The sequence below is a fragment of the Pelodiscus sinensis genome, chromosome 1, assembly GCF_049634645.1.
Source record: "Pelodiscus sinensis isolate JC-2024 chromosome 1, ASM4963464v1, whole genome shotgun sequence".
Taxonomy (NCBI): Eukaryota; Metazoa; Chordata; order Testudines; family Trionychidae; genus Pelodiscus; species Pelodiscus sinensis.
The window spans coordinates 60,880,117-60,905,335 of record NC_134711.1 but is presented as its reverse complement, the minus strand read 5'-3'; the positions used below and the strand labels follow the sequence as shown (position 1 = coordinate 60,905,335).

At 43.1% G+C, this 25,219-nt stretch overlaps 1 protein-coding gene and 1 long non-coding RNA gene across 6 annotated transcripts in view; one reads left to right on the top strand and one right to left on the bottom strand.

The window, feature by feature from the left end:
- TBC1D30 (TBC1 domain family member 30) overlaps window positions 1–23,967 on the bottom strand; it is an 87,646-nt gene extending 63,679 nt beyond the window's left edge. The window contains exons 1-2 of one of the 4 annotated variants that reach the window (XM_025188268.2): window positions 23,439–23,967; window positions 20,284–20,448 (exon numbers count right to left, since the gene is read on the bottom strand). In XM_025188268.2, coding sequence (XP_025044053.2) covers window positions 20,284–20,448; window positions 23,439–23,823 — 550 coding nt within the window. In that variant the 5' untranslated portion in view covers window positions 23,824–23,967. The remainder of the gene's footprint in view (window positions 1–20,283; window positions 20,449–23,438) is intronic. The other 3 variants (XM_025188266.2, XM_075931080.1, XM_025188265.2) reach the window with 3 other exon arrangements.
- Window positions 1,045–22,322, top strand: LOC142829727 (uncharacterized). Of its 2 annotated transcripts, none has more exons than XR_012904474.1 (3): window positions 1,045–1,188; window positions 3,151–3,234; window positions 22,218–22,322. It is a non-coding gene; the product is annotated as an uncharacterized LOC142829727 (long non-coding RNA). The 2 variants fall into 2 exon arrangements; XR_012904475.1 differs by lacking the exon at window positions 22,218–22,322 and adding an exon at window positions 8,313–8,408.
- Window positions 23,968–25,219: the final 1,252 nt, after the last annotated feature.

Below are 25,219 nucleotides of genomic sequence, written 5' to 3'. Positions count from 1 at the left end.
ACAGGTTTGGGTATAGCATGAATGAGGTCTCCATCTGGAGGTTTAAGAGGGTGGCAAACCAATGCCGCCTGGGCCAGGGTAGGACCCAGTCCTGCTTGATCTTCATCAGAACCTTGTATATTATCAGGATATGAGAAAGGGATAATACAGTTGATCTATTGATGATAGAAGCAAGATGTCCTTTAAGAGATCACAGGCATGGGCCTTGGAGGGAACAGAACTAGTGGCATTTCCTGTGGTTGTGGGTTGCAAACAGGTCTATAAGGGGAGTCCCTCCCTGCTGGAAAATGCCCCTTGTAATGTGTGGCTGAAGGGAGCATTCGTGGTAAAAGGAGAAAGATCTGCTGAGGTGATCTGCCAGCTGGTTTTGCACTCTCAGGAGGCACACGTCTCAAGGTGGAGTGAATGCACTATCCAAACTCCCACAGCAGGATTGCTTCCTAGCACGGGCTGGGGAAGGGAGAAAGTGAGCTCCACTCTTCCTATTGACATAAAACGTGGCAGGCTACTGTCCATCAGAACCAAAATGACTTTGTTTGTGATGTGTGGCAGGAGTGCTTTATAAACTAGATGGACTGCACTGAGCTCCCAGACGCTGATACAAAAAGAGCGCAATTCTGAGGACCATCGGTTTTGAGTCTTAAGGGGCCCCAAGTGGATTCCCCAGTGCAGTACTGATGCATCCAAGACCAGAGACACTCATATATGGGGTTTCAAAAAGGGCACTCCCTCATCACTGATCATGCAGTGGTTCAGCTACCAAGCCAGTGAACTGAGGACTTGAACAGGAATGGTGAGCACTGAATCAACATGCTACAGGATAGGTGAACACACTGTGGCCTGCCACACTTGGAGAGGTCTAAGACACAACCTATCATGCTGCACTATATAAAGTGCATGACACCATGTGATCCAGAAGACTCCAACATTGTGACCCGGTGGGTTGTGACCCGGTGGGTCTGGAAGGACCTTACCAAGATCATGATTGCTCAAAACCAATTTTCCAGGAGCAAAGCTCTTGCCTGAATGGAGTCAAGGACTGAACCAATTAACTATCCTCAGCACTGGGGCAAGAGTGGATTTCTGTGTGTTTATCAGTAGGCCTAGGACCTAGAAAGTTAATTGGATTGAATGGATGTTGGATTCCACTTGAGCTCGGGACCAGCCTTTTACTAGTCAATTTTCAAGGTACAGAAAGACATGCAACCCCCGTTTCCTGAGAAAAGCCACCACCACAGGGGAGTGGGCAGGGACTACATGAGTCAGAGCAGGGGATGATGCTAGCCAGCAACTGCTCCCTGGGGGCATCCAAGGGTGCTGGATGCCACACTGACCAGCCCACTGCCAGTGCTGTTCCCCATGGCCATCCCGGGGTGGTGAGGGCTGCACTAGCCAGCCTGCCACCAGCATTGCTCCCCAGGGCAATCCCAAAGCAGTGGGGGTTGCACTGTCTAGCCAGTGGTTGCTCCGCAGGGCTGTCAGGACAGTGGGGGCGCGCTAGCTTGCTGTCCCCCGGGTGGTCATTTTGGAGTATAACAGTCCTTGCTATCACAGCTCTCCCTTTCCTTTTGATGATAAAATTGCATTCCATACACATCCCAATGTCATGGCAAAACCAAATCCTGACCTTGCTTTTAAGTTAGAAGAGAAAGGTGCATACAAAATTGATAGCCCTAGCTTACTGGTTAGGCGTTCTTGAGCAAACACATTCACAGACAAATTGATGGGTAGACAGAGAAGCACAGACTCTCTCAAATACATAGTAGATGTAGAGCTATCAATTTCATATCAATAACTTTCCCTTGATGGGCCATCCAGGATTACCAGGTTTGTGTATTTTGGGTAGCAGATAGAAAGTCCCTGATTGGGTATGCGGGGGGTTAGTGTAAATTTGTTCCTGAGCAGCATCAGGGAGTTTCATGAGCAGTTTTTTTATGTTTTTATGGTATTCCTTAGTGGGGTCACAGGAGAGAGGTCTGTAGAATCTGGTATTGGTGAGTTGTCTGTTTGCCTCCTGTTCATGATGACTACAGCGCTTCCTTTGTTTATGGTGGCCTCTTTGATTATGGTGTTAGGGTTTGTTTTGAAGTTGTGAATAGCATTGCGTTCTGCATGACTGAGGTTGCATTATATGTTGTTGTTTGCTGATAATGTCAGCTTGAGCGCGTTTGCAGAAGCAGTCAATGTAGAAATCAAGACTTCCGTTACATCCGTTGGTGGGGGTCCACATAGAAGCCTTCCTCTTGTGGGATTGGTGGTGGGGAGCAGTGAGGTCAGTATGTTGTATATCGGTGTGTTGGAAATATTCCTTCAGGTGGAGGTGGCGAAAATAGTATTCCAGATCCCCACAGAACTGAATCATGTTTGTGGGTGTGGTGGGGCAGAAGGAGAGTCCACAGGGAAGCACTGGAATTAGAGTTCATCTGCAAATTCAATTCACATGCTAGTGGACTCAATCGTGATGAAAGCTGGTTGGAACACTACCAATTTAACAGCCATTGAAGGTGCAAATAGCTCTTTGTGTGGACTCCCATGTCAGGAAGGATACTATCCATTGACTTTGATTCTTATCTGCTTCATTTTAACTACCCAATCCTCAGATACTTACCGATTCCCTCTGCTCTCTGTCTCCCATCCCCTTCCTTTTTCTTCCCTCCCCCCTCCCCTTCTCCTCTATTTATTTTGGATGTGCACATCCTAAACTCATAACTCCGGTCATCTGAAGAAGTGGGCTGTACCCACGAAAGCTCATGATACCATCTACATGGTTTGTTAGTCTATAAAGTGCTACCAAACCTTTTTTTTTTTTATTGTGACAAAGGTAAATCAACCAGTCATGACTACCTCCCTCCAGTAACCTTAAACCCTAACCCTAACTCTACTGCCTATTTTGGTCATCTCTCTCCTTCAATGTGTCATTTGGTACTGCAGGCAGAGGAATCTCTGGGCCCACTGCACCAAATGATGAATCATAATTGTCTGATATGGGCCATCAAGTTGAGTGTTAGGCCTCACTACATCCAACCAATAGGCACAAGGAGTACTTAGGCCATATGCTGGTAGTAGTCTGCCACCTTAAATATATCATAAAACAAACACTATGCTCAATATATCAATTTATTAAGACATATTTGCGTATACATTTCACAGAAAATATATCAAAAATATGAAGTGAGCCACCAGCTTGTACCAGTGCCCAATAATAAGTTCAGATGGGGGAATCTGGAACAAAAGGTAAGCAGTCAAACCACGAGTAGTAATTCCACAAAGGGATATCTAAGATAGAAGGTGAATAAATAAAATAGAATTGAATCTACCATTTCAGTGTAACCATGGTAGCTAACATACTGTCAAAAAAATAATATTCATGACAGCCAGTCCTGAAAGGTCAAGGAGATAAAATTGACAGAATCCAGGAATACTAATCTTACGTATGCTTAATGGCCTGAGTATTCTGTAACATATTGAACCTAGACTCTGCAACAAAAATCATACCAGTTTCTAGCGGGTTTTATTAAATTAAATATTTAAATACACTGTAAGTACTCTAGCCTTTTATTTATTTTGTTTTAAATACCAGTTATTTTACACTTCTAATATGCATTATACAAAAGTTGGCTAAGAGCACTGCAGATGTTTTCAGGGAGAACTGGAAATTGTGACAGCTGGGTAGGGGATAGCTAATGTTTTAACACCTCAGGAGATGGAGGCAGTTTGAGATTGTGAAATAAGCACTGTTGGATGTTTCTGGTAAAGCGATCAGCACCTGAATGTTAAATTAAAAAATCATCTCTTGGATCTAGGGTTAACAACCCACTGACAAGTCATGAATAGAGTAATTTGCAGTTCCCAGAACTATTGTTCTGGGCAGTTTGAAGACTCAAGGAGACAGTTTGGCAATAACTTAGGCCTAGTGTACACTATGCCCTGCCGTCGACCTAAGATATGCAACTTCAGCTATGTGAATGTAGTTGAAATCTACATACTTATTGCCAGGGCTCGCCAAACCGCAGCGAGCCCCGCTCGCCAGCCACACTGTCCGGCGATCTGCGCATGTGCAGGTTGTCCAAACCCGGCTCTTCTGGGTTGTAATCTACTCGCCATGGGTGAGTAGATTGCATTATTTGTCGAACCCTGCTTATCGCGGTGGTAAAGTCGGTGGGAGGCTGCTCTCTTGTCAACTCTGCCTACTCTTCTCAACCTGGCTGATTTATCGCATCTATGAAGGCATAATAATTTGACCGGTGGTGGAATGATCACTGCAGCTTGTCTGCACTGTGTTGTAAATGTACTGTGTTGTAACTATCACTCAGGAGTGTGAAAAAAAAAAATCACACACACCTTGAGCACAGCAAGTTATAGCGCTGTAAAAAGCCAGTGTAAACAGGGTCCCAAATACTGTTAGCTACTCCTCTTGTGGGGGTGATTTATGTATAAGAGTGAACAGGGGATTGAACCTTGGGGTGGGGGCAAAGAGACAGGGCTGGGAAGGTTCTGGCACACCTATTGGAATACCCAGCTTTCAAATACTACAAAAGTTGGGAGCCCTAACTATGACACTTGCTGCCACTTTTTCTTGTTTGGTTAGTTAGGTTTGTTCCCCCTATACCGCCAAGAGTGGACATACCCTAAGAGAAGGATTGGCAGCCCCCATCACATGTGCCACAAGCGGATTTTCCTTGACACATGAGGCAGGAGCTCAGCCCTGCCTCTCCTCCCTCGGCAGCTGGGACCCTGTGCCACTGTTCTTTTAAAGCGTATACCTACGCCACAAGGCACAAAAAATCTAAACCCACCCAGCTCCACAGCAGCACTCACTTTCCTCCTGCTCCTGGAAGGTGAGTGTCATGGCTGCTTCTGCTGACAGGGATGGGGAAGGCCTAGGGCTGCGTTGGGGGGGGGGAGGGGGCAGATGGGTTGAGGACCAGAGGAGGGTGTTGAAGCTGCAGGCAGCCTGGGGACCAGAAGTGGGGGGGGGGGGGGAGGTTGAAGCCACAAGCGGCCTGAGGACCAGAAGGGGGAGGGGGTTGTTGAAGCCATGGCCAGCTTGGAGACTGGAGGGGGAGGGGAGCATTGACGCTTCAGTGGATGAGTTGCTGCCATCGGGGGGTTTGGATATGTATTGAATATCCTGAAAAAACTACTGCTTTTTGCATGCTGTTTGTGCTCTATGTTGTAAGTGCATTGTTTGTGGCACATCAAATGTCCAATGACATTTTCAGACAAAGCATGAGAAACACTTCAAGGATAAAGCAGATAAGAATGAGTCAATCAAACAGGTCATCATGAGGTACGAAAAGCAAAGCAGTGTCTTCACTAATTTCTCTGTCATTAAAAAAAAATCAAGCCACAGAAGGACGTTACAAAATCGCACATTGTGTTGTAAAACATGGAAAGCCATTTACAGATAGAGATTATATAGAAGAGGCTTTTTCCAGTTGTTCAGATGCCTTGCCCAATAAAGAAACAATCATCTCCAGAATAAAAGACTTGCCTTTGTCTGCCAGTTCAGTGGTGACGTGCATAGGTGAAATGGCAGAAAACATTAACAAACAACAGAGGGTGGCATTAAAAGATGCAGTGGTATTTAGAGTTGCGCTTGATGAGTGTGTGGACATAAACTATGTACCACGGTTAGCAGTTCTTGAGAGATACTGTGCCTTCAGACAAAGTTCGAGAAGAGCTATGCTGCCTAAAACCCATGCATGGCACAACAACAGGGGAAGATATAGCGAAGATGTTTGTTATTCTTTTTGAGGAAAGGGGAATTGACATCACAAAAATATTTTCTGTGACAACTAACGGTGCCCCTGCTATGGGCAGAAAACAGAAGGGATTCGTAAAGTTCATTGAGGATCACATTGGCCACCCGACAGTAAACTTTCATTGTATTATTCACCAAAAAAATCTTTGTGCCAAGATTTCTAACTCTGAACTTAATAATGCAATGACTACAGTGGTGAAGATTGTGAATTTTCTTGTTGCTCGATCTGCCTTGACACATCAGCAGTTTCAAGCCCTGCCTAAGGAAATGGACAGTGAATACAAGGTGATTCTGCTTCATAACAATGTTCATTGGTCAAGGTGTGGGAACCTTCGTGGACTGTCTTGATACAATCAAGATCTTTTTGTCAGAAAAAAGGTCAAAACTACCCCAAACTGGATGATGACAAATGGCTCATGCAACTAATGTTTCTAATGACATCAGTTCACATCTGAACAAACTCAGCCTATGTTTTCAGAGTGCAGGCCAAACTGTTATAGGTCTTTTTGAAACATGGAAGGCATTTGTTGTGAAACTTGCCATTTTTTCTTGGGACACTGACACCTCAACTTTCCACTATTTCCAACATCTCAAAGAACTATTCAAACATCACACCATCAGTGTTGCAGAGATTAAAATGTACATGCAAGAACTCACATCAGAATTTTCTGTCAGATTTCAAGATTTCCAATGTTTTGGCCTGATGTTTTCCTTTCTAATCAAACCAGACAACTTCGCTGCCAGCGACATAGATTCAACAGTGTTTCTGTGGATGGGTGTTGAGGATTTTGAAATGCAGCTCAATTGAATTGCAAAACTCAGACTTCTGGACCTCAAAGTTTAGGCATGTGTGTCACACAGTTGAGGCTACTGAGACAGATCATGGGGGTCTCTTTCATGGCCTGTTGGAATTCCCTGCCTTTAAATTTGACTGCTTGAAGAAAATGGTATTAAAAAGTCAAAATTAGAACAAAATATTTCAAATTTTATCAAAACAAAAATGTTTCACTTCACCCAAACCAGATTTTTTCAGAATATTTGGTTTGCAAGCAATGGTCTTGCTCTGTTCCAGAATGGAAGAAATTTTGAAATTGCAAACCTTCCGTCACCCCCCAAAAATAAAAAATGGATGCCTTCACAGCTCTAGTCACTCGTTTCTTATACCTTTTGCCTATGTCTACACTCGCAGCTTCTTGCATGAAAAATATGCAAAGGAGGCTAAGTGTGGAATATCGCCGAGCCTCATTTGCATACCTAATGAGACACCGTTTTTGCAGAAGAGGCTCTTGCGCCCGAAGGAGCTGTCTACACTGCCCCTTCTTGCACAAGTAAAACCCTCTTGTGCAATGCCGTTACGCCGATTATTTGCAGTATAGGCAGCTCCTTCTGGCGCAAGAGCCTCTTCTGCAAAAATGGCGGCTCATTGGGTATGCAAATGAGGCTCAGCGATATGCCACGCTTAGCCTCATTTGCATATTTCTCACACGCGAGTGTACACATAGCCTTTGTGTTTAGCATTGCCATAGCAAGTTCCAAGACCAGAGGAAATGTTTTAGCTCTCATATGAAGAACCCAGGTGTAGCACACATTTATGCTTTTTCCTTTTTGTCTAGAGAGGGGGAAAGTAAAATATGTAGCTCCAGAGGCACAAAGACCTTTTCTTCATCTTGATAGTTCAGAAAATGAAAATTAGATGCAGAGCCTAAAATGATCTCAGAAGAGCTCCACGTCTACTGTTGTCCAAAAACAGAATGCTATTTGCTTGTAACTAAGTGTGAGAGACTAGACAGATAGTCAAATTAAATTTCTATTGATACTGCTTCCTTTAAAAGGAAAATATTAGACAGTAGAAGAATATATAGCCAGTGGATGTTCTGAATTACCAGCCACAGTGTGTTATACAACTACATTAGCCTGCTCAAAAGCAACAAGTAGGCTCAAAGAGGTAGCATAGGGGAATCAGATATGGTACTTGCTTTCCTTGAATTAGTAATACTGCCTTTTGCCAGAGGACTGAAAATCAAAACCAAATAAACCCATAAGATTCATTGCCAACCTGAACTATGCACAAAGTACATACTCAGGGCACATGCCCCAGGGAAAGTGCACACATTAAAGCACCTTTGATGGTAATGTCGCATCCTGAAACAAAGGCAGGAAATCCTTACAGGAAAATTTCCCAGAAGAGGTGACTGTGATTCATTATATTTGTCAGTCAGGGAGTTGTACTTGAAATTGTTAAATAATTGCCTCAGAGGCAATGGATACACCTCAGTTCTCAGAGTCCTATCTGTACTAACTGTTAATATGAATGATCCCAGGGCTAATAAAAATAGGAAGTCACCTTTGCATCCATTGCCTAAATATTCCTCTATGTTGTTCTGCATGTTGGTTGGACACCACCACTGAGCACAGAAGTGGCTGTATTTCAGTGGGGTGCTGCACACAGAAATTGTAAAATATTTTAGTATTCTCTAAAGCATAATTATAATCAGGAATGTAAAAATTCAAAAAAAATCTACTAACCATGTAACCAATTGAATTTCAGTTACATGGTTAAACACCCTGTCAGACCTATGGGCTCCCGGACCCACAGGAGGCTCGCATACCAGACCTGCAGCCGGACCGATGGGTTGCTGGCGGTAGGCAGTTTAAACTAATACTTATCGGTTAACCATCTAATTGGTTAACTGTAGCATCCTTAATTCTAATATACTCATCTGTCGGCATTTGTAGACAAAATGAAGGTTATGAACAAAATTCTTTATGATCTACATTTTTTATATTTTAAGGTTCCTGCAAGTGATCATCTTGGTGCTCACTATACTATACATTCTTCTAGTCTTTTATGTTGCTTTATAGTATTCACTCTTCTTTTTTCTCCCCTCGCCCACTAAACAGAGTTATTTAGCATTCTCAACATAATTTTCATTGTCAAGTGTTATAAATATAACAAACAGCTGTTCACAGCAACACTTCCTCATGAACAGCTGCACAGGGAGTAATGGTGTAAGAGTGCTTGCTGTTCACAGCCCCCGAGGCCACAGAGTCACCATAACATCTATTTTGTGTTTCAATTAGCTCCTGCATGGTGTCAAGGAATATAATTATACAAAGCTCACTTCTTATCTCAAGAGCCCAAGCTCTAATCACAATAGAACTAGTTAACAAAACACGCTTTCAAGTTCCCTGAAGTCTATAGCTCCATGGTGTCTGAGGAAGTGGGTCTGGCCCACGAAAGCTCATCACCTAATAAACCATCTTGTTAGTCTTTAAAGTGCTACATAGTCCTGTTTTTTGTTTCAGCTAGACCAGACTAACACGACTACATTTCTATTACTATCCACACTCAATATGCCAAATAGCCACATTTGGCTAGTATATTGGACACCACGGCTATAGCTACTGCTTAAGGAAATGTAATACTCCCAAGGCATTTTATTTTACAATACTGTGTTTGTTATAGTAGTTGTCTTTTTTCAAATGTTTTTCCCCTTTGTAATTTTAACTATTCAACAGTTTAGTATTAGCTCCCATGCTAGATAACACTGGATGTTATTAAATATTTTGTACATACAAAGTTACATTCACTTTATCCACATACAGTTTGAGTAACTGGATACAGAGTTTGGGTCCGAAGATAAGTCTACAATTCCCAACTCAGGGAACAGAATTATAGCCTTTACGCCAGTACTTAGAGTTGCCAAGTACTGTATGGTTGAAGTCACTAGATCTGCTTAAATATAAATTTCCATGGTCCCACTTTCTCTGTCTGCCCCAGCACTCCACTCCTTACCAACCCACATGGGGATATAGAAACTCTTTCCATAGCATTCAGGGGATACAGAAATCCAGTAGTGGCCAAAGATGCCCTGCTCAAAGCCCTCCAGCTCACCCTCAAATAGCCCCAATGCAAGAGTGCTGAGTGCCTTGACCATTCCTCTGTACCAAGGTTAACTTCACCCCATGGAGAATAACCGACTGTTTGCTACTGAGGGAAACTAATTCAGATCATAGGTGTGTAACATCACTGCATGTTCATTTTTTACTGGAAACAGGCAACTGATCCTGAAATCCAAGGAGTGGGGGGAAAGAGAGAAAGATCAGACAGCAATCATGATAGCCTGGGAATGGGGTAGACTCCCCTCAGGCTCTGAGCTCACTGCCAGTAGCACATCAGCTGATCAGACTCTGGGCATGGAGTTCCCCACTGGGAAAATCCATGCTCCCAGTAGGGAGCAACGAGCCAAGAGCTTCCCCATTCTCCCAAGGAAGCAGAGAGCCCTGAGGGTCAGCCATGCTCCTAGAAGGGAGAACCACGCCCAGAGTCCTGTTGACTGCCATGTTCCCAGTGGGGAGCAGGGAGCAGTGAGGGCAGGCAGCAACCCAGCTGGGACAGAAAGCCAGGACTGAGGTGGGTGGGCAGAAGGATTCTCTGTGGGAAGCAGAGAACCTGGACAGAAAGCTAGAGCCTCTTGTGGAGGTGGAATTATTTTACTGGTGTAATAGGGCACTAATACCTACAGGAGCAAGGCTGCAATGTGTACACTGACAAAACTTGATTGACTTAATCTGCCTTATGTCAACTAATGCTGAAGTGTAGACCAGGCCTAATACAAAAACTTCTTTTTTAATGAATTATTTCAGACTCAAGAGGCAAGAACTGAGTGTGATATAACTTGAAGGTTTAAAATCAGCCACTAGTCTACCACAATGAAGACCCAGACTTCTTGTAGGCCCAATCTGCACAGGAAGCAACAATCATGAAGTACAGATTCCTCCTCACAGAGGGTATGTCTACACTACCACCCCAGTTCGAACTAGGGTGGTAATGTAGGCAACCGGAGTTGCAAATGAAGCCCGGGATTTGAATTTCCCGGGCTTCATTTGCATAAAGCCGGGCGCCGCCATTTTTAAATGTCCGCTAGTGCAGACTCCGTGCCGCGCGGCTACACGCGGCACGGACTAGGTAGTTCGGACTAGGCTTCCTAGGGACTAGGCTTCCTAGTTTCACGAGGAGTAACGGTAGTTCGGACTAGGAAGCCTAGTCCGAACTACCTAGTCCGTGCCGCGTGTAGCCGCGCGGCACGGAGTCCGCACTAGCGGACATTTAAAATTGGCGGCGCCCGGCTTTATGCAAATGAAGCCTGGGAAATTCAAATCCCGGGCTTCATTTGCAACTCCGGTTGCCTACATTACCACCCTAGTTCGAACTAGGGTGGTAGTGTAGACATACCCAGAGAAAGGAAGGAAATAGGAATTGGGATTTGTACTATATAACACTAAGTGCTCTGGAAAAAAATCAGGTATTAAGTGTCTCAAATTGGGCACTTAAAAAAATTAGTGGATACTCAACCTTAATCACTCAGCACCTAAACTCCCATCTGTAAATTGGGACATTATCACTTTCTTACTTCACAAGGGTGCCCTTGGTGAAGGTGGTTATTGGTGTTAACCAGTAAAGCCAAACCCCAGGAAGGGAGTGTGTTATCAAGATAAATTCATTCAAATTTATGAAATGCTCAGATGAGAGTGCCATAGAAAAGTTCCCCCCAAAATTAATATGTTTATAAGCTGAGGAGGTTTGAATACTGTGCAGTCAACTAGACCTGTGGCCTCACTGAACAAGAAGAAGAAAATAAAAATATTGAATTGCTGCATATTAAATGTGAGCCTTGTGCATTGAATGAGGTATGGCCCTGTGGAAAGATATAGTATGTGATCATGTAAAAAGGACTACATCATAAAGCACATGCAGAAGCAGCTTGAATAAGGCAACCTTAATTCTGGCATGTCAATTCTGAGTGCTTGACTTTGCAACCTTAATAGTCAACGAATAGTCCTGCAGCTTAGCAATTAACAAAAAAATGTATATGGTATCATAAGCTTTCGTGGGCACAACCCACTTCTTCAGATGAATGCGTTATGAAGTAGGTTGTGCCTAGGGCCGGCCCGAGGCATTCTGGTGCCCCGGACACGGGCGTGCGGCACTGCCCCCGGGCACATGGCACATGCGTGGGCCCGCCCATGGGGAGCAGGCCCGGCTCCCTAGGGTGCGCAGGCCCGCCCCCGGGGCGCACAGCGCAAGCGCAACCCAGTCCGGCCCAGCTGTCACTGCTGGCGCATGCACCGGGCCACGTAGGACCCCGTGGCCATGGGGGCAAGGGCGTTGCTGGCCGGCGCCGTGGGGATGCAGGCGGGCTGGCGCTGCGGGAGCCGGGCGCGCGGCACCTGATGGCAGCTGTAAGGGATGCCGTGTGCCCCTTACAGCTGCCATCAGGCGCCCCCCATCAGTTGGCGTCCTGGGCAGCTGCCCGGCTTGCCCATGCCTCCGTCCGACTCTGGTTGTGCCCACAAAAGCTCATGATACCATATACATTTTAGTTTCTCTCTAAGGTGCTGCAAGACTATTTGTTGTTTAAGTTTTTTCTATTACAGATTAACATGGTTACCTCTCTGACACAACCTTAATAATGTTCTTGTACAATATTTTTGTATGTGAAAATATATATAAATACCAAAGACAGAAATTTAAAAATAGATAAAACATCTTTAAGGGACTCATTTAAATCTAGATATTTTAAAAATACATTTGCCTTTGAGTGTCTCTGTAAATCATATCATGTTTGTCTTTTTTTTTCCTTCTAAGTGTTTTTCTCTCATCTGGTGCTAGATGTGAAGGATAAACAAAATTGTGAAAGGAAAAAACAGCGTCCCTGCTTTGTCATTTATAGTAAACGTAGCTTTAAACATGCAAGTAGTGTGGGGTTCTTAGATTTCATTACACCACAATCCCCTTCGGAGAACAAAAATTACTTCATGACCCCAGGACGGCAGACCCAAAGCCTGAGTCCACCCAAGCTCCACTGACCCAGGTGGGGGGGAGAGGAGAAGCAAAGCCTAAGCCCAACCCTCTGGGCAGAGGGACCAAAGCTGAAGCTCAAAGGCTTCAGGCCCAGGGGACCTGCAACCTGAGCCTTGCTGCCCAAGGCTGAAACCCACAGCAACAGGGCCTGGGCGTCAACCCCAAGCCTCAGCACGTCTAAGCCAGCTCCAGTGACCCCATTCCAAGTGGGGTGGGGGTTGGGTGACAGGGTCCCAACAGTTTGAGAATCTCTGGCATATAGAATTGTCCTTTTTAAGCAGAGAACATACCTTTTGAAAACCAAAATCAATATTTGTCATGCAACTTACAATCCAATCCTACAAGGCATCAAGTGTTTCAAACTCCCAGAGATTTCAGTGGAAGCCAAAGGTGCTTCTATTGTCACCCAGCCAGGCATCTATGCAGTTACAGCCCAAAGTGGGACTTTCACAGTTTTCTTAGAAGTCCTCAGGGCCCTAGTAGGGTATAGTAGGGAAGGGTTCATATCTGTTTCAGTCAAACACAGAGATTACTAATCCCGCAAGTCAGCTGGTGGAGAAACCATTGTATATCCATATAGTATGAGATGCTTGGACTTCTGAATACATCAGCAGCTGCACAGGACTTGCTCAATCCAGTCAGCACTAGAAACAGTGGGGAATGGAGCATGCTCCATGAGAATGGACTTTTTGAAGATTTTTCACGGCTAAACCCTAAGAAGTCTCCACTAAACTAAGAATGTTAAGTGTCAAGTAAATGACTAATCGTGTATTTGATACAATTTGTATTGAGTACATGATAAGCCAGATGTGCAGGAGGCCCAGCTCCTACTACATTTAAACTGCAAAGCCACAGCGGAGTGGGTCCAGGATGCATGCTGCACCTCTGCCTTTTAAAGGTAGTAAGCGCTGCGCACGGGGCGGATGAGAGTGCCGCGGGGTCCCAGGCAGCACAATTTCGCAGGGCCCTCCCCTTTGACACGGCGCATGCGTGGGGCTTCTGCAAGCGCGGGGCCCCTGCTAGCACAGGGCCCGGGGCAGCCACCCCACTCGCTCTGCCCCAAATCCGCTGCTGGCTGCGCAGCTCTTACTACATTTAAAAGGCAGAGCCTCAGTGTTGCTGTGCCTCTGCCTCCCTCCCGCACCGGAGACGGTGTGGGGGGAACCAGCTTTTAGGCTGGCTCCCCCCAGCACTGGCTCCTGCTTCCCCTGATTGCTGCCTCTGATATAAGGCGGCAAACGGGGGAGAAATGCGAGTTGTCAACTCAACTAGCCGATAAGCCTAGGCTTTATTGGGTAGTCGACTATTCGAATACACCCTATACTAAATAGGTGCAAACACATTTTTTCCTCCACCCTGAAAGGCTTCTAACTCAGCATGCTCCAAGCCAGGACTGTAGGGTGAAGCCAGACATTTCCAGGACAAGGTGATGCCAGACACCAGAACTGAGGGCAGGAAGCCTGTGTCTCCAGTGCTCTCTATGACCTCTGTACAGATACATAGGCAGTATGGAGGGAAACTCTCCATTCGTCAGAAAGATAAGACATGAGCCAGAACAGGGAGAATGGGAAAGGAGTAGACCAGGAACTGCAGTTTGGTAAAATTGTAAGAGGTGATAAAGAAACTCTGATTGGGAGTTAGAAGGTGCAGACTGGGACTGACAGGGCAGGAAGACTAGGACAGGGAGCTGGAGTATGATGGGGAAAGCAGACTGGGACTGAGAAAAAGTGGGGGTGGAAGAATGTGTATGTGAATTCATCAGTGTCCACTATAAATTTAAGAGACACATTTTTTAGTTTATTCCTATGTTATACCTTATACCAAGAGCAGAATACACTCTTCATTAATGCAATTTTAAAATATCAATCTGTGCCTAATTCTTATCAATGAGGTTCTTGTCTGATCATGCAATTGAGACCAATCTATGAAAATACCATATTTCAAGTAATTTCTAAATCCTTTAACAAGAACAAAAAACAAGGGGGAGAAACAGAATGAAGGGACAATATAGCCACCATTGCAAATGGGGGAAAAAAACAAAATAAAAATCCAACACCCATCTTAAGTCTCCATTTCTTCAGGAAATGGAATATTATAGCTCCCTCTGCTGTCTCAGCAGTTCGATACCATCACTTGTCAGAGGCTAGAATTGGAAGGCAGGAGAAGAGGGGAAAACACACCTGAAAAATTAACATTTATTGGGTCTCTTATGGAACTCTGCAGGAAAACAATATTTGCAACATTGCTAAACAGTTTATTCCTAAGTATCTAAAAAGGCATTACAATACAACATATTTAATATTTTTGAAACATATAGATAAGTTATCAAAAATGACTTTAATGAACCAACCAATGGAGGTGCTAATTTTTCTTATCAGCCTCTTGTAACTACTTGAACCATCTACTCGCTGTCTCTCTCACTTTTTTCTCCCCCCTCCTTTTTTCTCTCTTCCACCCTCCCCACCTTCCCTTATTTATACTTGGATCTGGACTTCTAATACTCCACTCATCTGAAGAGGTGGGTTGTGCCCACGAACGTTCATGATACCATCTACATGTTTTGTTAGTCTTTAAGGTGCTGCTAGACTATTTGTTGTTTTTTAAAAATTTTCCTGTTACAGATTAACTCAGCTTCCCCTCTAAAGATAAATTTGTAACTACATGAATATTTTTAAGTCTCATAAAAATATTAAAAGAGAGGAAATTTAATCCACCTAGTTCTGCTAAAGTATATTGCTAGAAGGGGAAAATACTTGTCACTACTCACCTCTTTGACACTAATTTCAATAGAGCTTGTACAATAATTTTAGCTTTAAACACCCCAAATTAAATGTGTGGCAATCTGATAGATGACTAACCTTTTATTTACAAGTTAAATGGAAATAAAATTAAGTCACTCTAACATCTTTTAAATATAGGGTAAAAATGTGTGGTTTCAAGAAACTCTACTTTACATTTGGTCACTCTGAAAGGAAATGTAATAGATGGCAAGCATAGTGTCAAGAAATCAACCAAAAAGTTTGTGTAATCTCATTCAAGAAAATAAGGTATTGCTTTTACATATCCACTGAATGAAAATGGCCAACATAATATTAGGCAATTTTCTGATATGTAATACAGACACATGTCCCTTCATTTATTCTTTACTGAATTCTATTCCACAATCCCTGATAGATATAAATACAGTGTTTCTTCTACATTAAGCAAGCACTCTGTTTGTTTATGGCAGTTTTGTGCACACACCAAATGTGGACCCGAAGTAGTTTATCCTTAATAGATATCTATAAATGCCTCATCATTCTTACTATACCAAATAAATAAGATAGTTACTAAATTATAGATAATGACTGCTTGGGAAAAAAATATCTGGCATCAAAAGACCACTATGACATTCTATTCCACTGACTTACCACTTAACATTTTTGTATTTTTTTTTCAGACAGGTTCCATTAAAACAAAGGTAGTCTTATTATTTCAAATTAAAATTCCAAGATGGTTTACTATACTTAGCACCTATTCACTGTGCAACAGTACCCTAGCAGTGTATACTTCTAATCAAAATGCATTTAATTCTGCAATACATTTTATCTTCTACAGCAATGTCTAGTTGAGACCATCATGCATTTCATTCTACAAATGCATATGTCAAAACATCTAATTATATGAAGTGCTCTATGTGGGTATGTTTACACAACAGGTTTTTTCAGAAAAACAGCTGTTTTTCTGAAAAAAAAAAACTTCAATTACGTCCACACAGCAATCGCATTCTTCCAAAAGAAAATCGAAACAACAGAGGGGATTTTCTGACATTGGTAATCCTCATTCTACGAGGAAAAAGCCTTTTTCCAAAAGAACTCTTTTGGAAAAAGGCATATGTGGCCGGGGAACAGGGAGTTCTTTCCAAAGAAGAGGAAAAAGCACAGGTGCGCTGGTGGCCATTCCGTCCACAGCAATCACAGCTTACATGAGAGATGGCATCCATTCAGTGTGTACACTATCTTTCGAAAAAGCAAATTGCTTTTTCGATGCGCTTTTGTAGTGTGGATGCTCTCTGTCGGAAGAAGTTTTTTCGGAAGATCTCTTCCGGAAAAGCTTCTTCTGAAAGAAGCCTGCAGTCTAGACATAGCCTAGATAACTACTGACAACTACTGATAGTTATCTACATGGTATGATAAAAGTTTTAAATTTTAAACTCTTATGTTATCACTTGGAGCATGTCTGCACTGCAGGGCAAAAGTAAAATTAAGATACACAACTTAAGCTACGTCAATTGCATAGCTTAAATCAAAATAGCTTAATTCAGCTTTTGGCACTGTCTACACAGCTGGAAGTCAAAGGAAGATAATTCTTCCTTTAACTTCTCTTAATCCTTGTGAAATGAGGGTTACAGAAATCAGAGTCAGAAGTTCTCCAGGTCAACATTATTTTGAAATAAGAGTGCAGTGTAGATGTGCCCGTAACCTTTACACTGATAATTTAAATTCTTTGACAGTTTATTCGCTGCAGAGGAACAGATAAGGGTACAATATTTTTGGCCACAAAATAATGGTCTAAATATATCCGTCATATAGCTCCATTGATTAAATGAAGTTGCATAAGGGATTAATTTGATTTACCATGTTCATTTAAGGGTCTGAAATATATCATATAAATAAAGCACAGAGTCCAGGCAGAATCACTCCATTAACTATTTAACAAAAGTGCTTGTTTATATTTGATCTATTATTATAGGTGAGGAGGTTATTGTAACAACTGAACATCACAGGCAAGTTAAGACTGGATTCTTAGCTTTAGATGCAAATTTCAGTGCTGTGTGCTTTGTTTTTTATATACAACATAAACATACTATCAAACTTTGTACATCTGCCACAGAGCCATTATGTAAATATGTAGGTTTTTAAGCAATGTTTAATATGTCTTAACTTATGTGTCTGAACAATTTTTTAGCCTGTCACTAAGAAAAATTTGAGACATTTTTAGAGAGGGGGGGAGGATGGTCGCAGATATTCCTTAATTGGCTCTTAACACAAACATTCGTTAGTAATACAAGATGCTGCCTTACTAATATGAAGCAGCATATTAGAAAGCTATACTTCTCATAACAAAAACACACTTTCATTTTTCTGGTGCTTATCAACATTTTTCTTTAAGTACTTTTCAAATAATGGCTCACCTACCAGAAACTGGATATTTAAAAACTTAGTTGAAAAAAAAAATTCAGTACCCACTAGAAACAACATTTGTATTTGAAAGACAAGTGGACAGGAAATTCAATTACCTTTGATAAGATTCAAAAAGAGGTTTAAAACGTTATGCTTCTAGTACAATAATGTATAACATCCAATGATTTTTACTAATATTTAACAAGTACTGAGGCATGTAGACAAGCTATAAATTCAGTTAAATGTTGGTTATTTCATATTATGCATTTATTTCAATATTATCACAATAATTATTCATTTTAAGTCTTCTTAAAAATTGAAGACAAGCAGAAAAATCTGTTATTGCCATAACATTTCTAAGATTTTAGATGCATAAATATCAGAATGTTCAAAATTATACTCACAGCAAATGTAATTCTGACACTGTACATATACAGTATTAGTATTTTTACATTAAGGCATAAAAATGAACACTGTGTGGGCCTGATCAATAACCCATGAAAGTCAACAGGAATCTTTCCACTGACTTTAGTGAGGTTTGGATTACATCCTAAATGTTCAAGATGTCTAAGTTACAGCTGTTTTGGGTTACATTTGAACTTCCTGATTTGTGTGTGTCTTAGGGATATTAAATATTGGTTAATTGAATAATTGAGTAACCTTATAAATTCGTATTGGTTACTCGACTATTCTGTAGTCCCCACAGCGGGGCCAGCAGCCAGTGAAATCCAGCCCCACTCCCGAGGAGCCCCCTGCCACTCCGCACTACTGCCTCTGTATCAAGAGGCAGCAGCACAGGGTGCCTGATGAGAGCTGGTCTGCAAGGGAAGCCAATTTAAAAACCAGCCTCTCTCGCAGACCGGCTGCCTGTCACCTAAAGCTGCTGCCTCTGATGCAGAGGTGGCAGCAACCCCCTGTCCAGGAAGAGGGGAGGTCTGAGCTCCTGGACCTGGTGTGAACTGGAATTAAGCCAGGCTGCCTGTCCACATACCTCCTAATATACTTTAAATGCAGAGACGCAGCAGGGGTAGGTCCTGGACCTGTTGCAAGCCAGAACAGACAGGTTGCTGGCCAGCCTGGCTAAAAATTTACTGGCTGGAGGAGGGGATTCATGTAGTCTGTAGCATTAAACTACAAGCTTTTGCTTATCGGTTAATCAGTCAATCGATTTACATCCCTAGTGTGTCTAGATATCTATCACAATGTTAAAACAAGTTTACTAAATACAAAAGCATTTAAATATACTTCATGCCAGTAACTAGGCTTCATACATACACACATACAGCTGTTAAACAATAACTGCACATTTCTAAACTGAAATTGTTTTTTCCGGGGTAGCTAGTTGGTTCCCTTTCAAACTAAAGTGCCACTTTCCAATAGCATGAACTGAAAAAAACCCACCTAAAATTCAGATTCACCATTCTTTACACTCAGGGTGAAAAATCCTGAATCCAGTAAAAATCAATGGGAGGTTTGCCATTGATTTTGCTGTTGCCAGGATTTCACTGTCATTGTTTAGGGCCCAATTTTGGGACCACTCACAAAATTAAAGGTAATCTTGTTTGTTTGTGCGTAAGCACTTGCAGAATTGGGGCCTTACAAATTTTTCTGGGGAAAAAAGGAGAGATTAGAGGAAGAACATGCATTGTAAGTATTATATGTCAACTGAGAACTCATTTGCTAAATTTCACGCAGAGCACATAACCGTTTGTAAATGTTCAAAGACTTAGTTTTATAATAGAAACAAACCCCTAACTACACCCCATTAGCAAATGTCACTAGAGTAAGTTTATAAAATAAACCTTTTACATGCACCTCAAAGCTGTTGCAGGCATTTTTGTAAGTGGTCATGCTTATATTTACTTTACCTGAACATTTACTGTACCTGTCACGCTGCGTGTTAATAAAAAAATAAGACGGAATGTTAGGTAATTTTCATATATCCTTTCTAAAGCTACGATAAGATTTTAGATATGATATTTCACAATTTCACTGTACAACAACTTATTGAAAGCAGTTTAGTTTTTTGACAATGATAAAAAATCAAATACAAAAATATTCTGTTTAGTTGGAGGAAAAAAAACAAACTAACACTCAGAAAGCAACATTTTTCTTCTTCCCTACAGTTCTTATTTTGAAACACTTGCACAAGTGACAGATTCTGATATACAAGCTTCCTAACAATATCTATAGTTCTGAATCCACTTAGCAAAGAAATGGCATATTACTAATATTACTCTGGAATTAAAACACACATACAATATACAGTTAATAATAAAGAAAAAATGATAGCACTTACCAACTCCCCAAGCCATACAAAAGTTTACAATTAAACACAGCAAGCAGAAACAAAAAAGGTTTCTTCTATGCTAAAGTTGAAAATGCATAAGAGTACTCTGCGAGAAATTCAAGGGTTTAATTGAAATACTGCAAATTATTTAATTAAATAAACTAATCGCAATAAATATACACGTACGCAAAACAGTACTTACGTCGTTTCTGGGAAACGGCCTGCAAACATGCTGTGACAATATCACAGTTTTTCTGCACTTTATGTAAAAGCCTATCTTTCTGCTTCAGATGACGAAGCAGCTTTGCTGACTGAACACAAATTCTGTAATTCAGTTCTCGTACTATAGTTGCCAATTCATCAGCATCTGTCAATAAGCAGAACACAAAATTATTATAAGTTAGCCTAAAACACACAACCTGAGTTCCCTGTAGCACCTATGGCAGGGGTTGGCAATCATTTTTGATGGGGGACCACTCCAAGATTTTGGTAAGTGGTCAAGGGCCTCACTTTTCTTTGTGGAGGAGTCGTGAGGTCTGGGATGGAAGTTAGGTGCAGAAGGGAACTCAGGGTCAGGGACTGGGGTGCAGAAGAGGGTGTGGGGTCTGAGAAGCAGTTTAGATGAATGAGGGGGTTCAGAGTGTGCAAAGCTTCCCCCACTTCCCCCCAGCACAGAGGGGCAGATGGAACAGCCAGCCACTCTGAGACCCGGATCTACTCCCTGCCTCTGGGTCTAGTGGTGTATGCCACAGGTTAGACTAAAAGGCTTGGAGGGCCAGATCTGGCCTCCAGGCCATATTTTGCCCGCACCTGACTAATGGTAATAACTGCAATAGCAGTCACTCAAAGGACCCAGTCCTGCAAACATTTACACATGTTGCTTTTCTAACTATAGAAGCTTTACTGGATGGGTCTACTCGTATGCATAAGTGTTTTCAGAAGCAAAGCCAAAGTCAATAACTAACTTACACACACTGTGAAAGGGAAGAATTTTAATTTTTCTAATTTATAAATTTGTGCTTATTGTGACAGATATAGCTAAAATACTTACTAGCTATGCAGTTACATATATACCTTAAAATATGGTTCTCTCTGGAAACCATATATGGAACACTTTTATTTGTAGATTCTGAATACATAGAGGAATCAGATCATTTTCATGGACTTAGGAGTAAGAATTAGTTTTTTACTCTGGTTGAAGGTAGATTCAACAGAGGGAGTGAGCTGGATTTTATTCTTTCCTGTGTATCAGAGCCATTCACTAATTTACAGTTATACTCATGCAAACCCTCACAAGCTTTGATTCATTAAATATATTCTAGACTAAACGAATCATGAGTTGAAACTGCAAGTTTCCACTAGAAACTGAGGAAGACTGTGGTTTCCCTCCATAACATCAGACAGAGTAATATCACCTTAAGAGGCCAGATATAGATGTAGAAAGCTATTTGCACAGAATTGAAGAAATTGGCAGGTTTCACTTCCTGGTTTTTTCCCCCCATCAACAAGAATGATTTAGTACCAGGAGACAAGAGGCCTTTGTACAGTCCTCCTTTGCTTAATATCTGGCATCACAGTTGCTTAGTTTTCATGAACATTCTTGGATAGATTTATTTTGCTTTTGACTGAGTTCAAGTTTTCCAAAGTGTAAGACAAATGAGGTAAAAGCTTTGTTTACCTTTTCCCCTCAGACTCTATTTCCAAACAAACAAGCTAACATGTCAAAAAGTTCATCAGAAAAAAAAAAGTGACCCAAATGCTACCTTTAATAACAAAGAAACCGTAATGCATGGCCAAGTTTACAGAGTTGTCAAGCTTCACTAGTTTAATACTATAGAAATTGTGCATAAGGTCACACAGAGCTAAATAAATTCACAAAACCTGTTTCCTTAAGGCACTATCTGGCAATGGTAAGGTCAACAAATCTTTCAGGAATAAGTGACAGCTGGTCACTATTTGAGATTTATGTAATTTCATATAAAAATCAGGAACCCATGTCTTGTGTGACAGATTTCAGAAAAATATGAACATGGTCCAATATTTTCAGTTATGCATTTCACTCATGCTGCACCTGGTCACCATTCAAGTACTGAATATTTTGATGAAATTCTGGTTATCCTTCTTTCTTTTGTGCAGGTGATAGAATGAACAGTTTATGGAGAGGAGAAACAGCAGTGTAATTGGGAAGAATGCAATACTTAGTAGCAGAACCAGCTCCTGTTTGTTTTGGAAAGAGAGGTAAGAAAGTAACTTTTGTGGAAATGAAGGAAAAGGTAACACTTGCATGGGCAGAGAAAGTGAAGTAGTGGGTGGAGAAGTAACTCCAGGATAATAGAGAGGAGGTGGGAGTGCAGAGAAAGGAGGCAAAATAAAAGATGTTGTGAAGGATTTGAGTGATGCAATCACTGTTCCTCTGGTACAAAGAAGAGCTGTACAGAGGAGGGAAAGGGTCACAATGGCCAGAACCCCTGTGCAGTTGTGGATAATTCTGGAAGAATGTAACTCCTGTGTTGGTGGAGTTGCTGGCCAGGGGTGAGTGTAGGATGCCAATCAGGCCACACCCAGTGCCAGTGGAGTGGCTACACAGGGATAGACTTTAAGGCCAGAAGTAATTATCATGACTATCTAATTGGACCTCTTACACACTGCAGGCTGCAGAACCTCATCCACCCACCCACCCACCCAGGGTACTGCTGATGGGGTGGTGGAGTATGAATGTTCGGGCTGAGGGACGGGATGCTTCCAGTGCTGGAGGGGTGGTCAGGCAGGGCTGGGTTTGAAATGCAGGACAAGAGATTTCTATTACTATGGGGTGGCCAGGCAACATGAGGTGAAGCTGTACAGCAGGGTACTTGGTTCCTGAGGATGGCTGGGCAGGAAATATTCATTTCCATGGAGTTGCTGGGCAAGGTGGAGATAGGGGCATGAGATAAAAAACACCCACTTCCAATTGGATATCCGGGCATGACAGAGGGGGGAGAGCAGGGCAGAATACACCCAGTGCCAATGGAGTGGCTAGGCAGGAATGAGGTAGAGGTGTGGTGCAAGACAACTCTGCTGCTGATCAGGGTGTCCTGGACAGGCATCATGAGGCCAGGCTTAGATCAGGGTATTGCCTGTGTCAGTGAAGTGGCTGAGTAGGGATAAGGTTATTGAGTTGAGAGACTAAAAGCTCCCAAAGCTGGTAGAGTGACCAGGCCAAGCTGAGGTTGCACTGCAAGTCAGGAAACCCTGGCTGCGTTGGGGGTGGCCAGGCCATCAGAGAGAGAGGTCCGGGGGCAGGAGACTCCCTGTGCCAATCGGGTGGATAGTTAGGGTGGAGGCGGGTTAGGCACAGGCAGCCGGTCGTGCCTTTACCTTTCTGACCCAGATACTCGATCTGGTGCCGCTGGCTCGGCCGCTGCTGCAGCTCGTGGAGGAAGCGGGACTCAGCGCTGCTGCCTCTGCCCCCGGGGAAGACATCGGAGCCGGCGGACGCCTCGGTGGAGCTGTCCACGCTGTCCCGGTGCCGGGCGCGGCCCCCACAGCTGTAGAGCTCGGTCAGCAGGCCGCTCACCAGGGCCGAGGTGCGGGGGGACCTGCCTGCGGGAGCCTCCTCCTCCTCCTCCTCCTCCTCGGCCAGGCTGTCCGCGCTGCTGCCGCCCCTGCCCCGGGCGCCCTGGCGCTGCGGCCCGGGGCTCCCGGTTCCTGCCGCGGGTTCCCAAGAGCTCCCGCCCTCCAGGTCTATCTCCAGCAGCTCCATCCCCCGGGGCGGCCGCCGCTGCTCGCTCCCTCAGCCCGGGCCAGGCGCAGCCGCGCCCCAGCTGCCACCTGGCCATGCAGCGCGGCTCCGGCTCCGGCTCCAATCCCTGCCTGCGGCCGTCGGCCCAGTTCCGGGTTGGGCCTATTCTCCACTGGGCAGCGGGGGGAGACTGTCCCTGACACGAGTTCCTCTACCAGCAGGAGCAGCAGTCCCGATTCAACCCCCCCGCCCATCCCTGCAGCGTGGTACGCGCCACTCTGGCACAGGATCTGGACATTGCACCTGCTGGGAAGGACCTCGTCCGGGGACACCGCACAGAGGGGGGACCAGCACCCTCTCCCAGAGCGCTGCATCTCTGTGAGGGGGCTGGAGAACTTTCCCAGGGCCTGGTCCAAGGGAGGGGATTGGCCACAGAGCCGAAAGCCCATCACCTGTCAGAAAAAAAGCATGCAGACTAAATTATGGATATTTGACTTTTTTTAAATGTTATTTATATAAACCTGATGAGAGTAGGTTTGTACCTATGTATCTACCTGTGTGAAATAGGTGGAGACTGTGCTAAGAATTTGTCCTGGGACCAGTGAAATGTTATTTGGACCTGCTGGGGAAACTCAGCATTGAAGAATTTGGGAAAAAACCCAAAACCAACACTAACTTTCAGTACTAGCTCTGCAGCTAAATTTTCCCAGACATGAATGACTGGCTGGAAAGAAACTGCAGAGTGAGTAAGTAGTGTTAGGGGGTACACTGTTTTCTTTGTTCCAATACAGTTTTTTGTTAAATATTAAAAGGAAAACATTGTTTCTGTGATCGTTCTGCCATTAAACCATGGCATGACATCACAGCACTTGATTCCCTTTCTTTTTTGAACAATCAGGCTGGTATATACGTTTGTGCTACTGTACATGAACCACCTCTCAGGGAGCAGCAAGCCATGTGTGTTATGTAGTGTATTTCTTGGCTAGGCTCCTGTATAATTTTCTCAGTTGACAATCTGCAGACTCACGAGGTTGCACCTGAATTTTTTCCAGTCCTCACCTCAGCCTAGTCATCCATACAGGATAATGTTTTTCAGTTACCACAGCAATATTATTTTCAAAAGAAAACAAAAGTTGCTGAAGATGACCTGTTCTACTGTACAGCCATTTTAAGGAAGCCATTTTAATAGCAACCTGTTTCAATAATAGAAAACAATGCAAGAAACTTGTCTATTATGACTAGAGATCATTCACAGTGCATTTTCCTCAGCTGTTTACAACAGCATCCATTTGGTACAAAATTTTTTAAATGTTTTTTATGTTCTGGTTAAAATATTAATTACAACATACCCTGCAGTAAGCAACCCAACATATCCTAAGTTGCATGTCACAGACATTATTTGTGAGTTCTGTGTCTG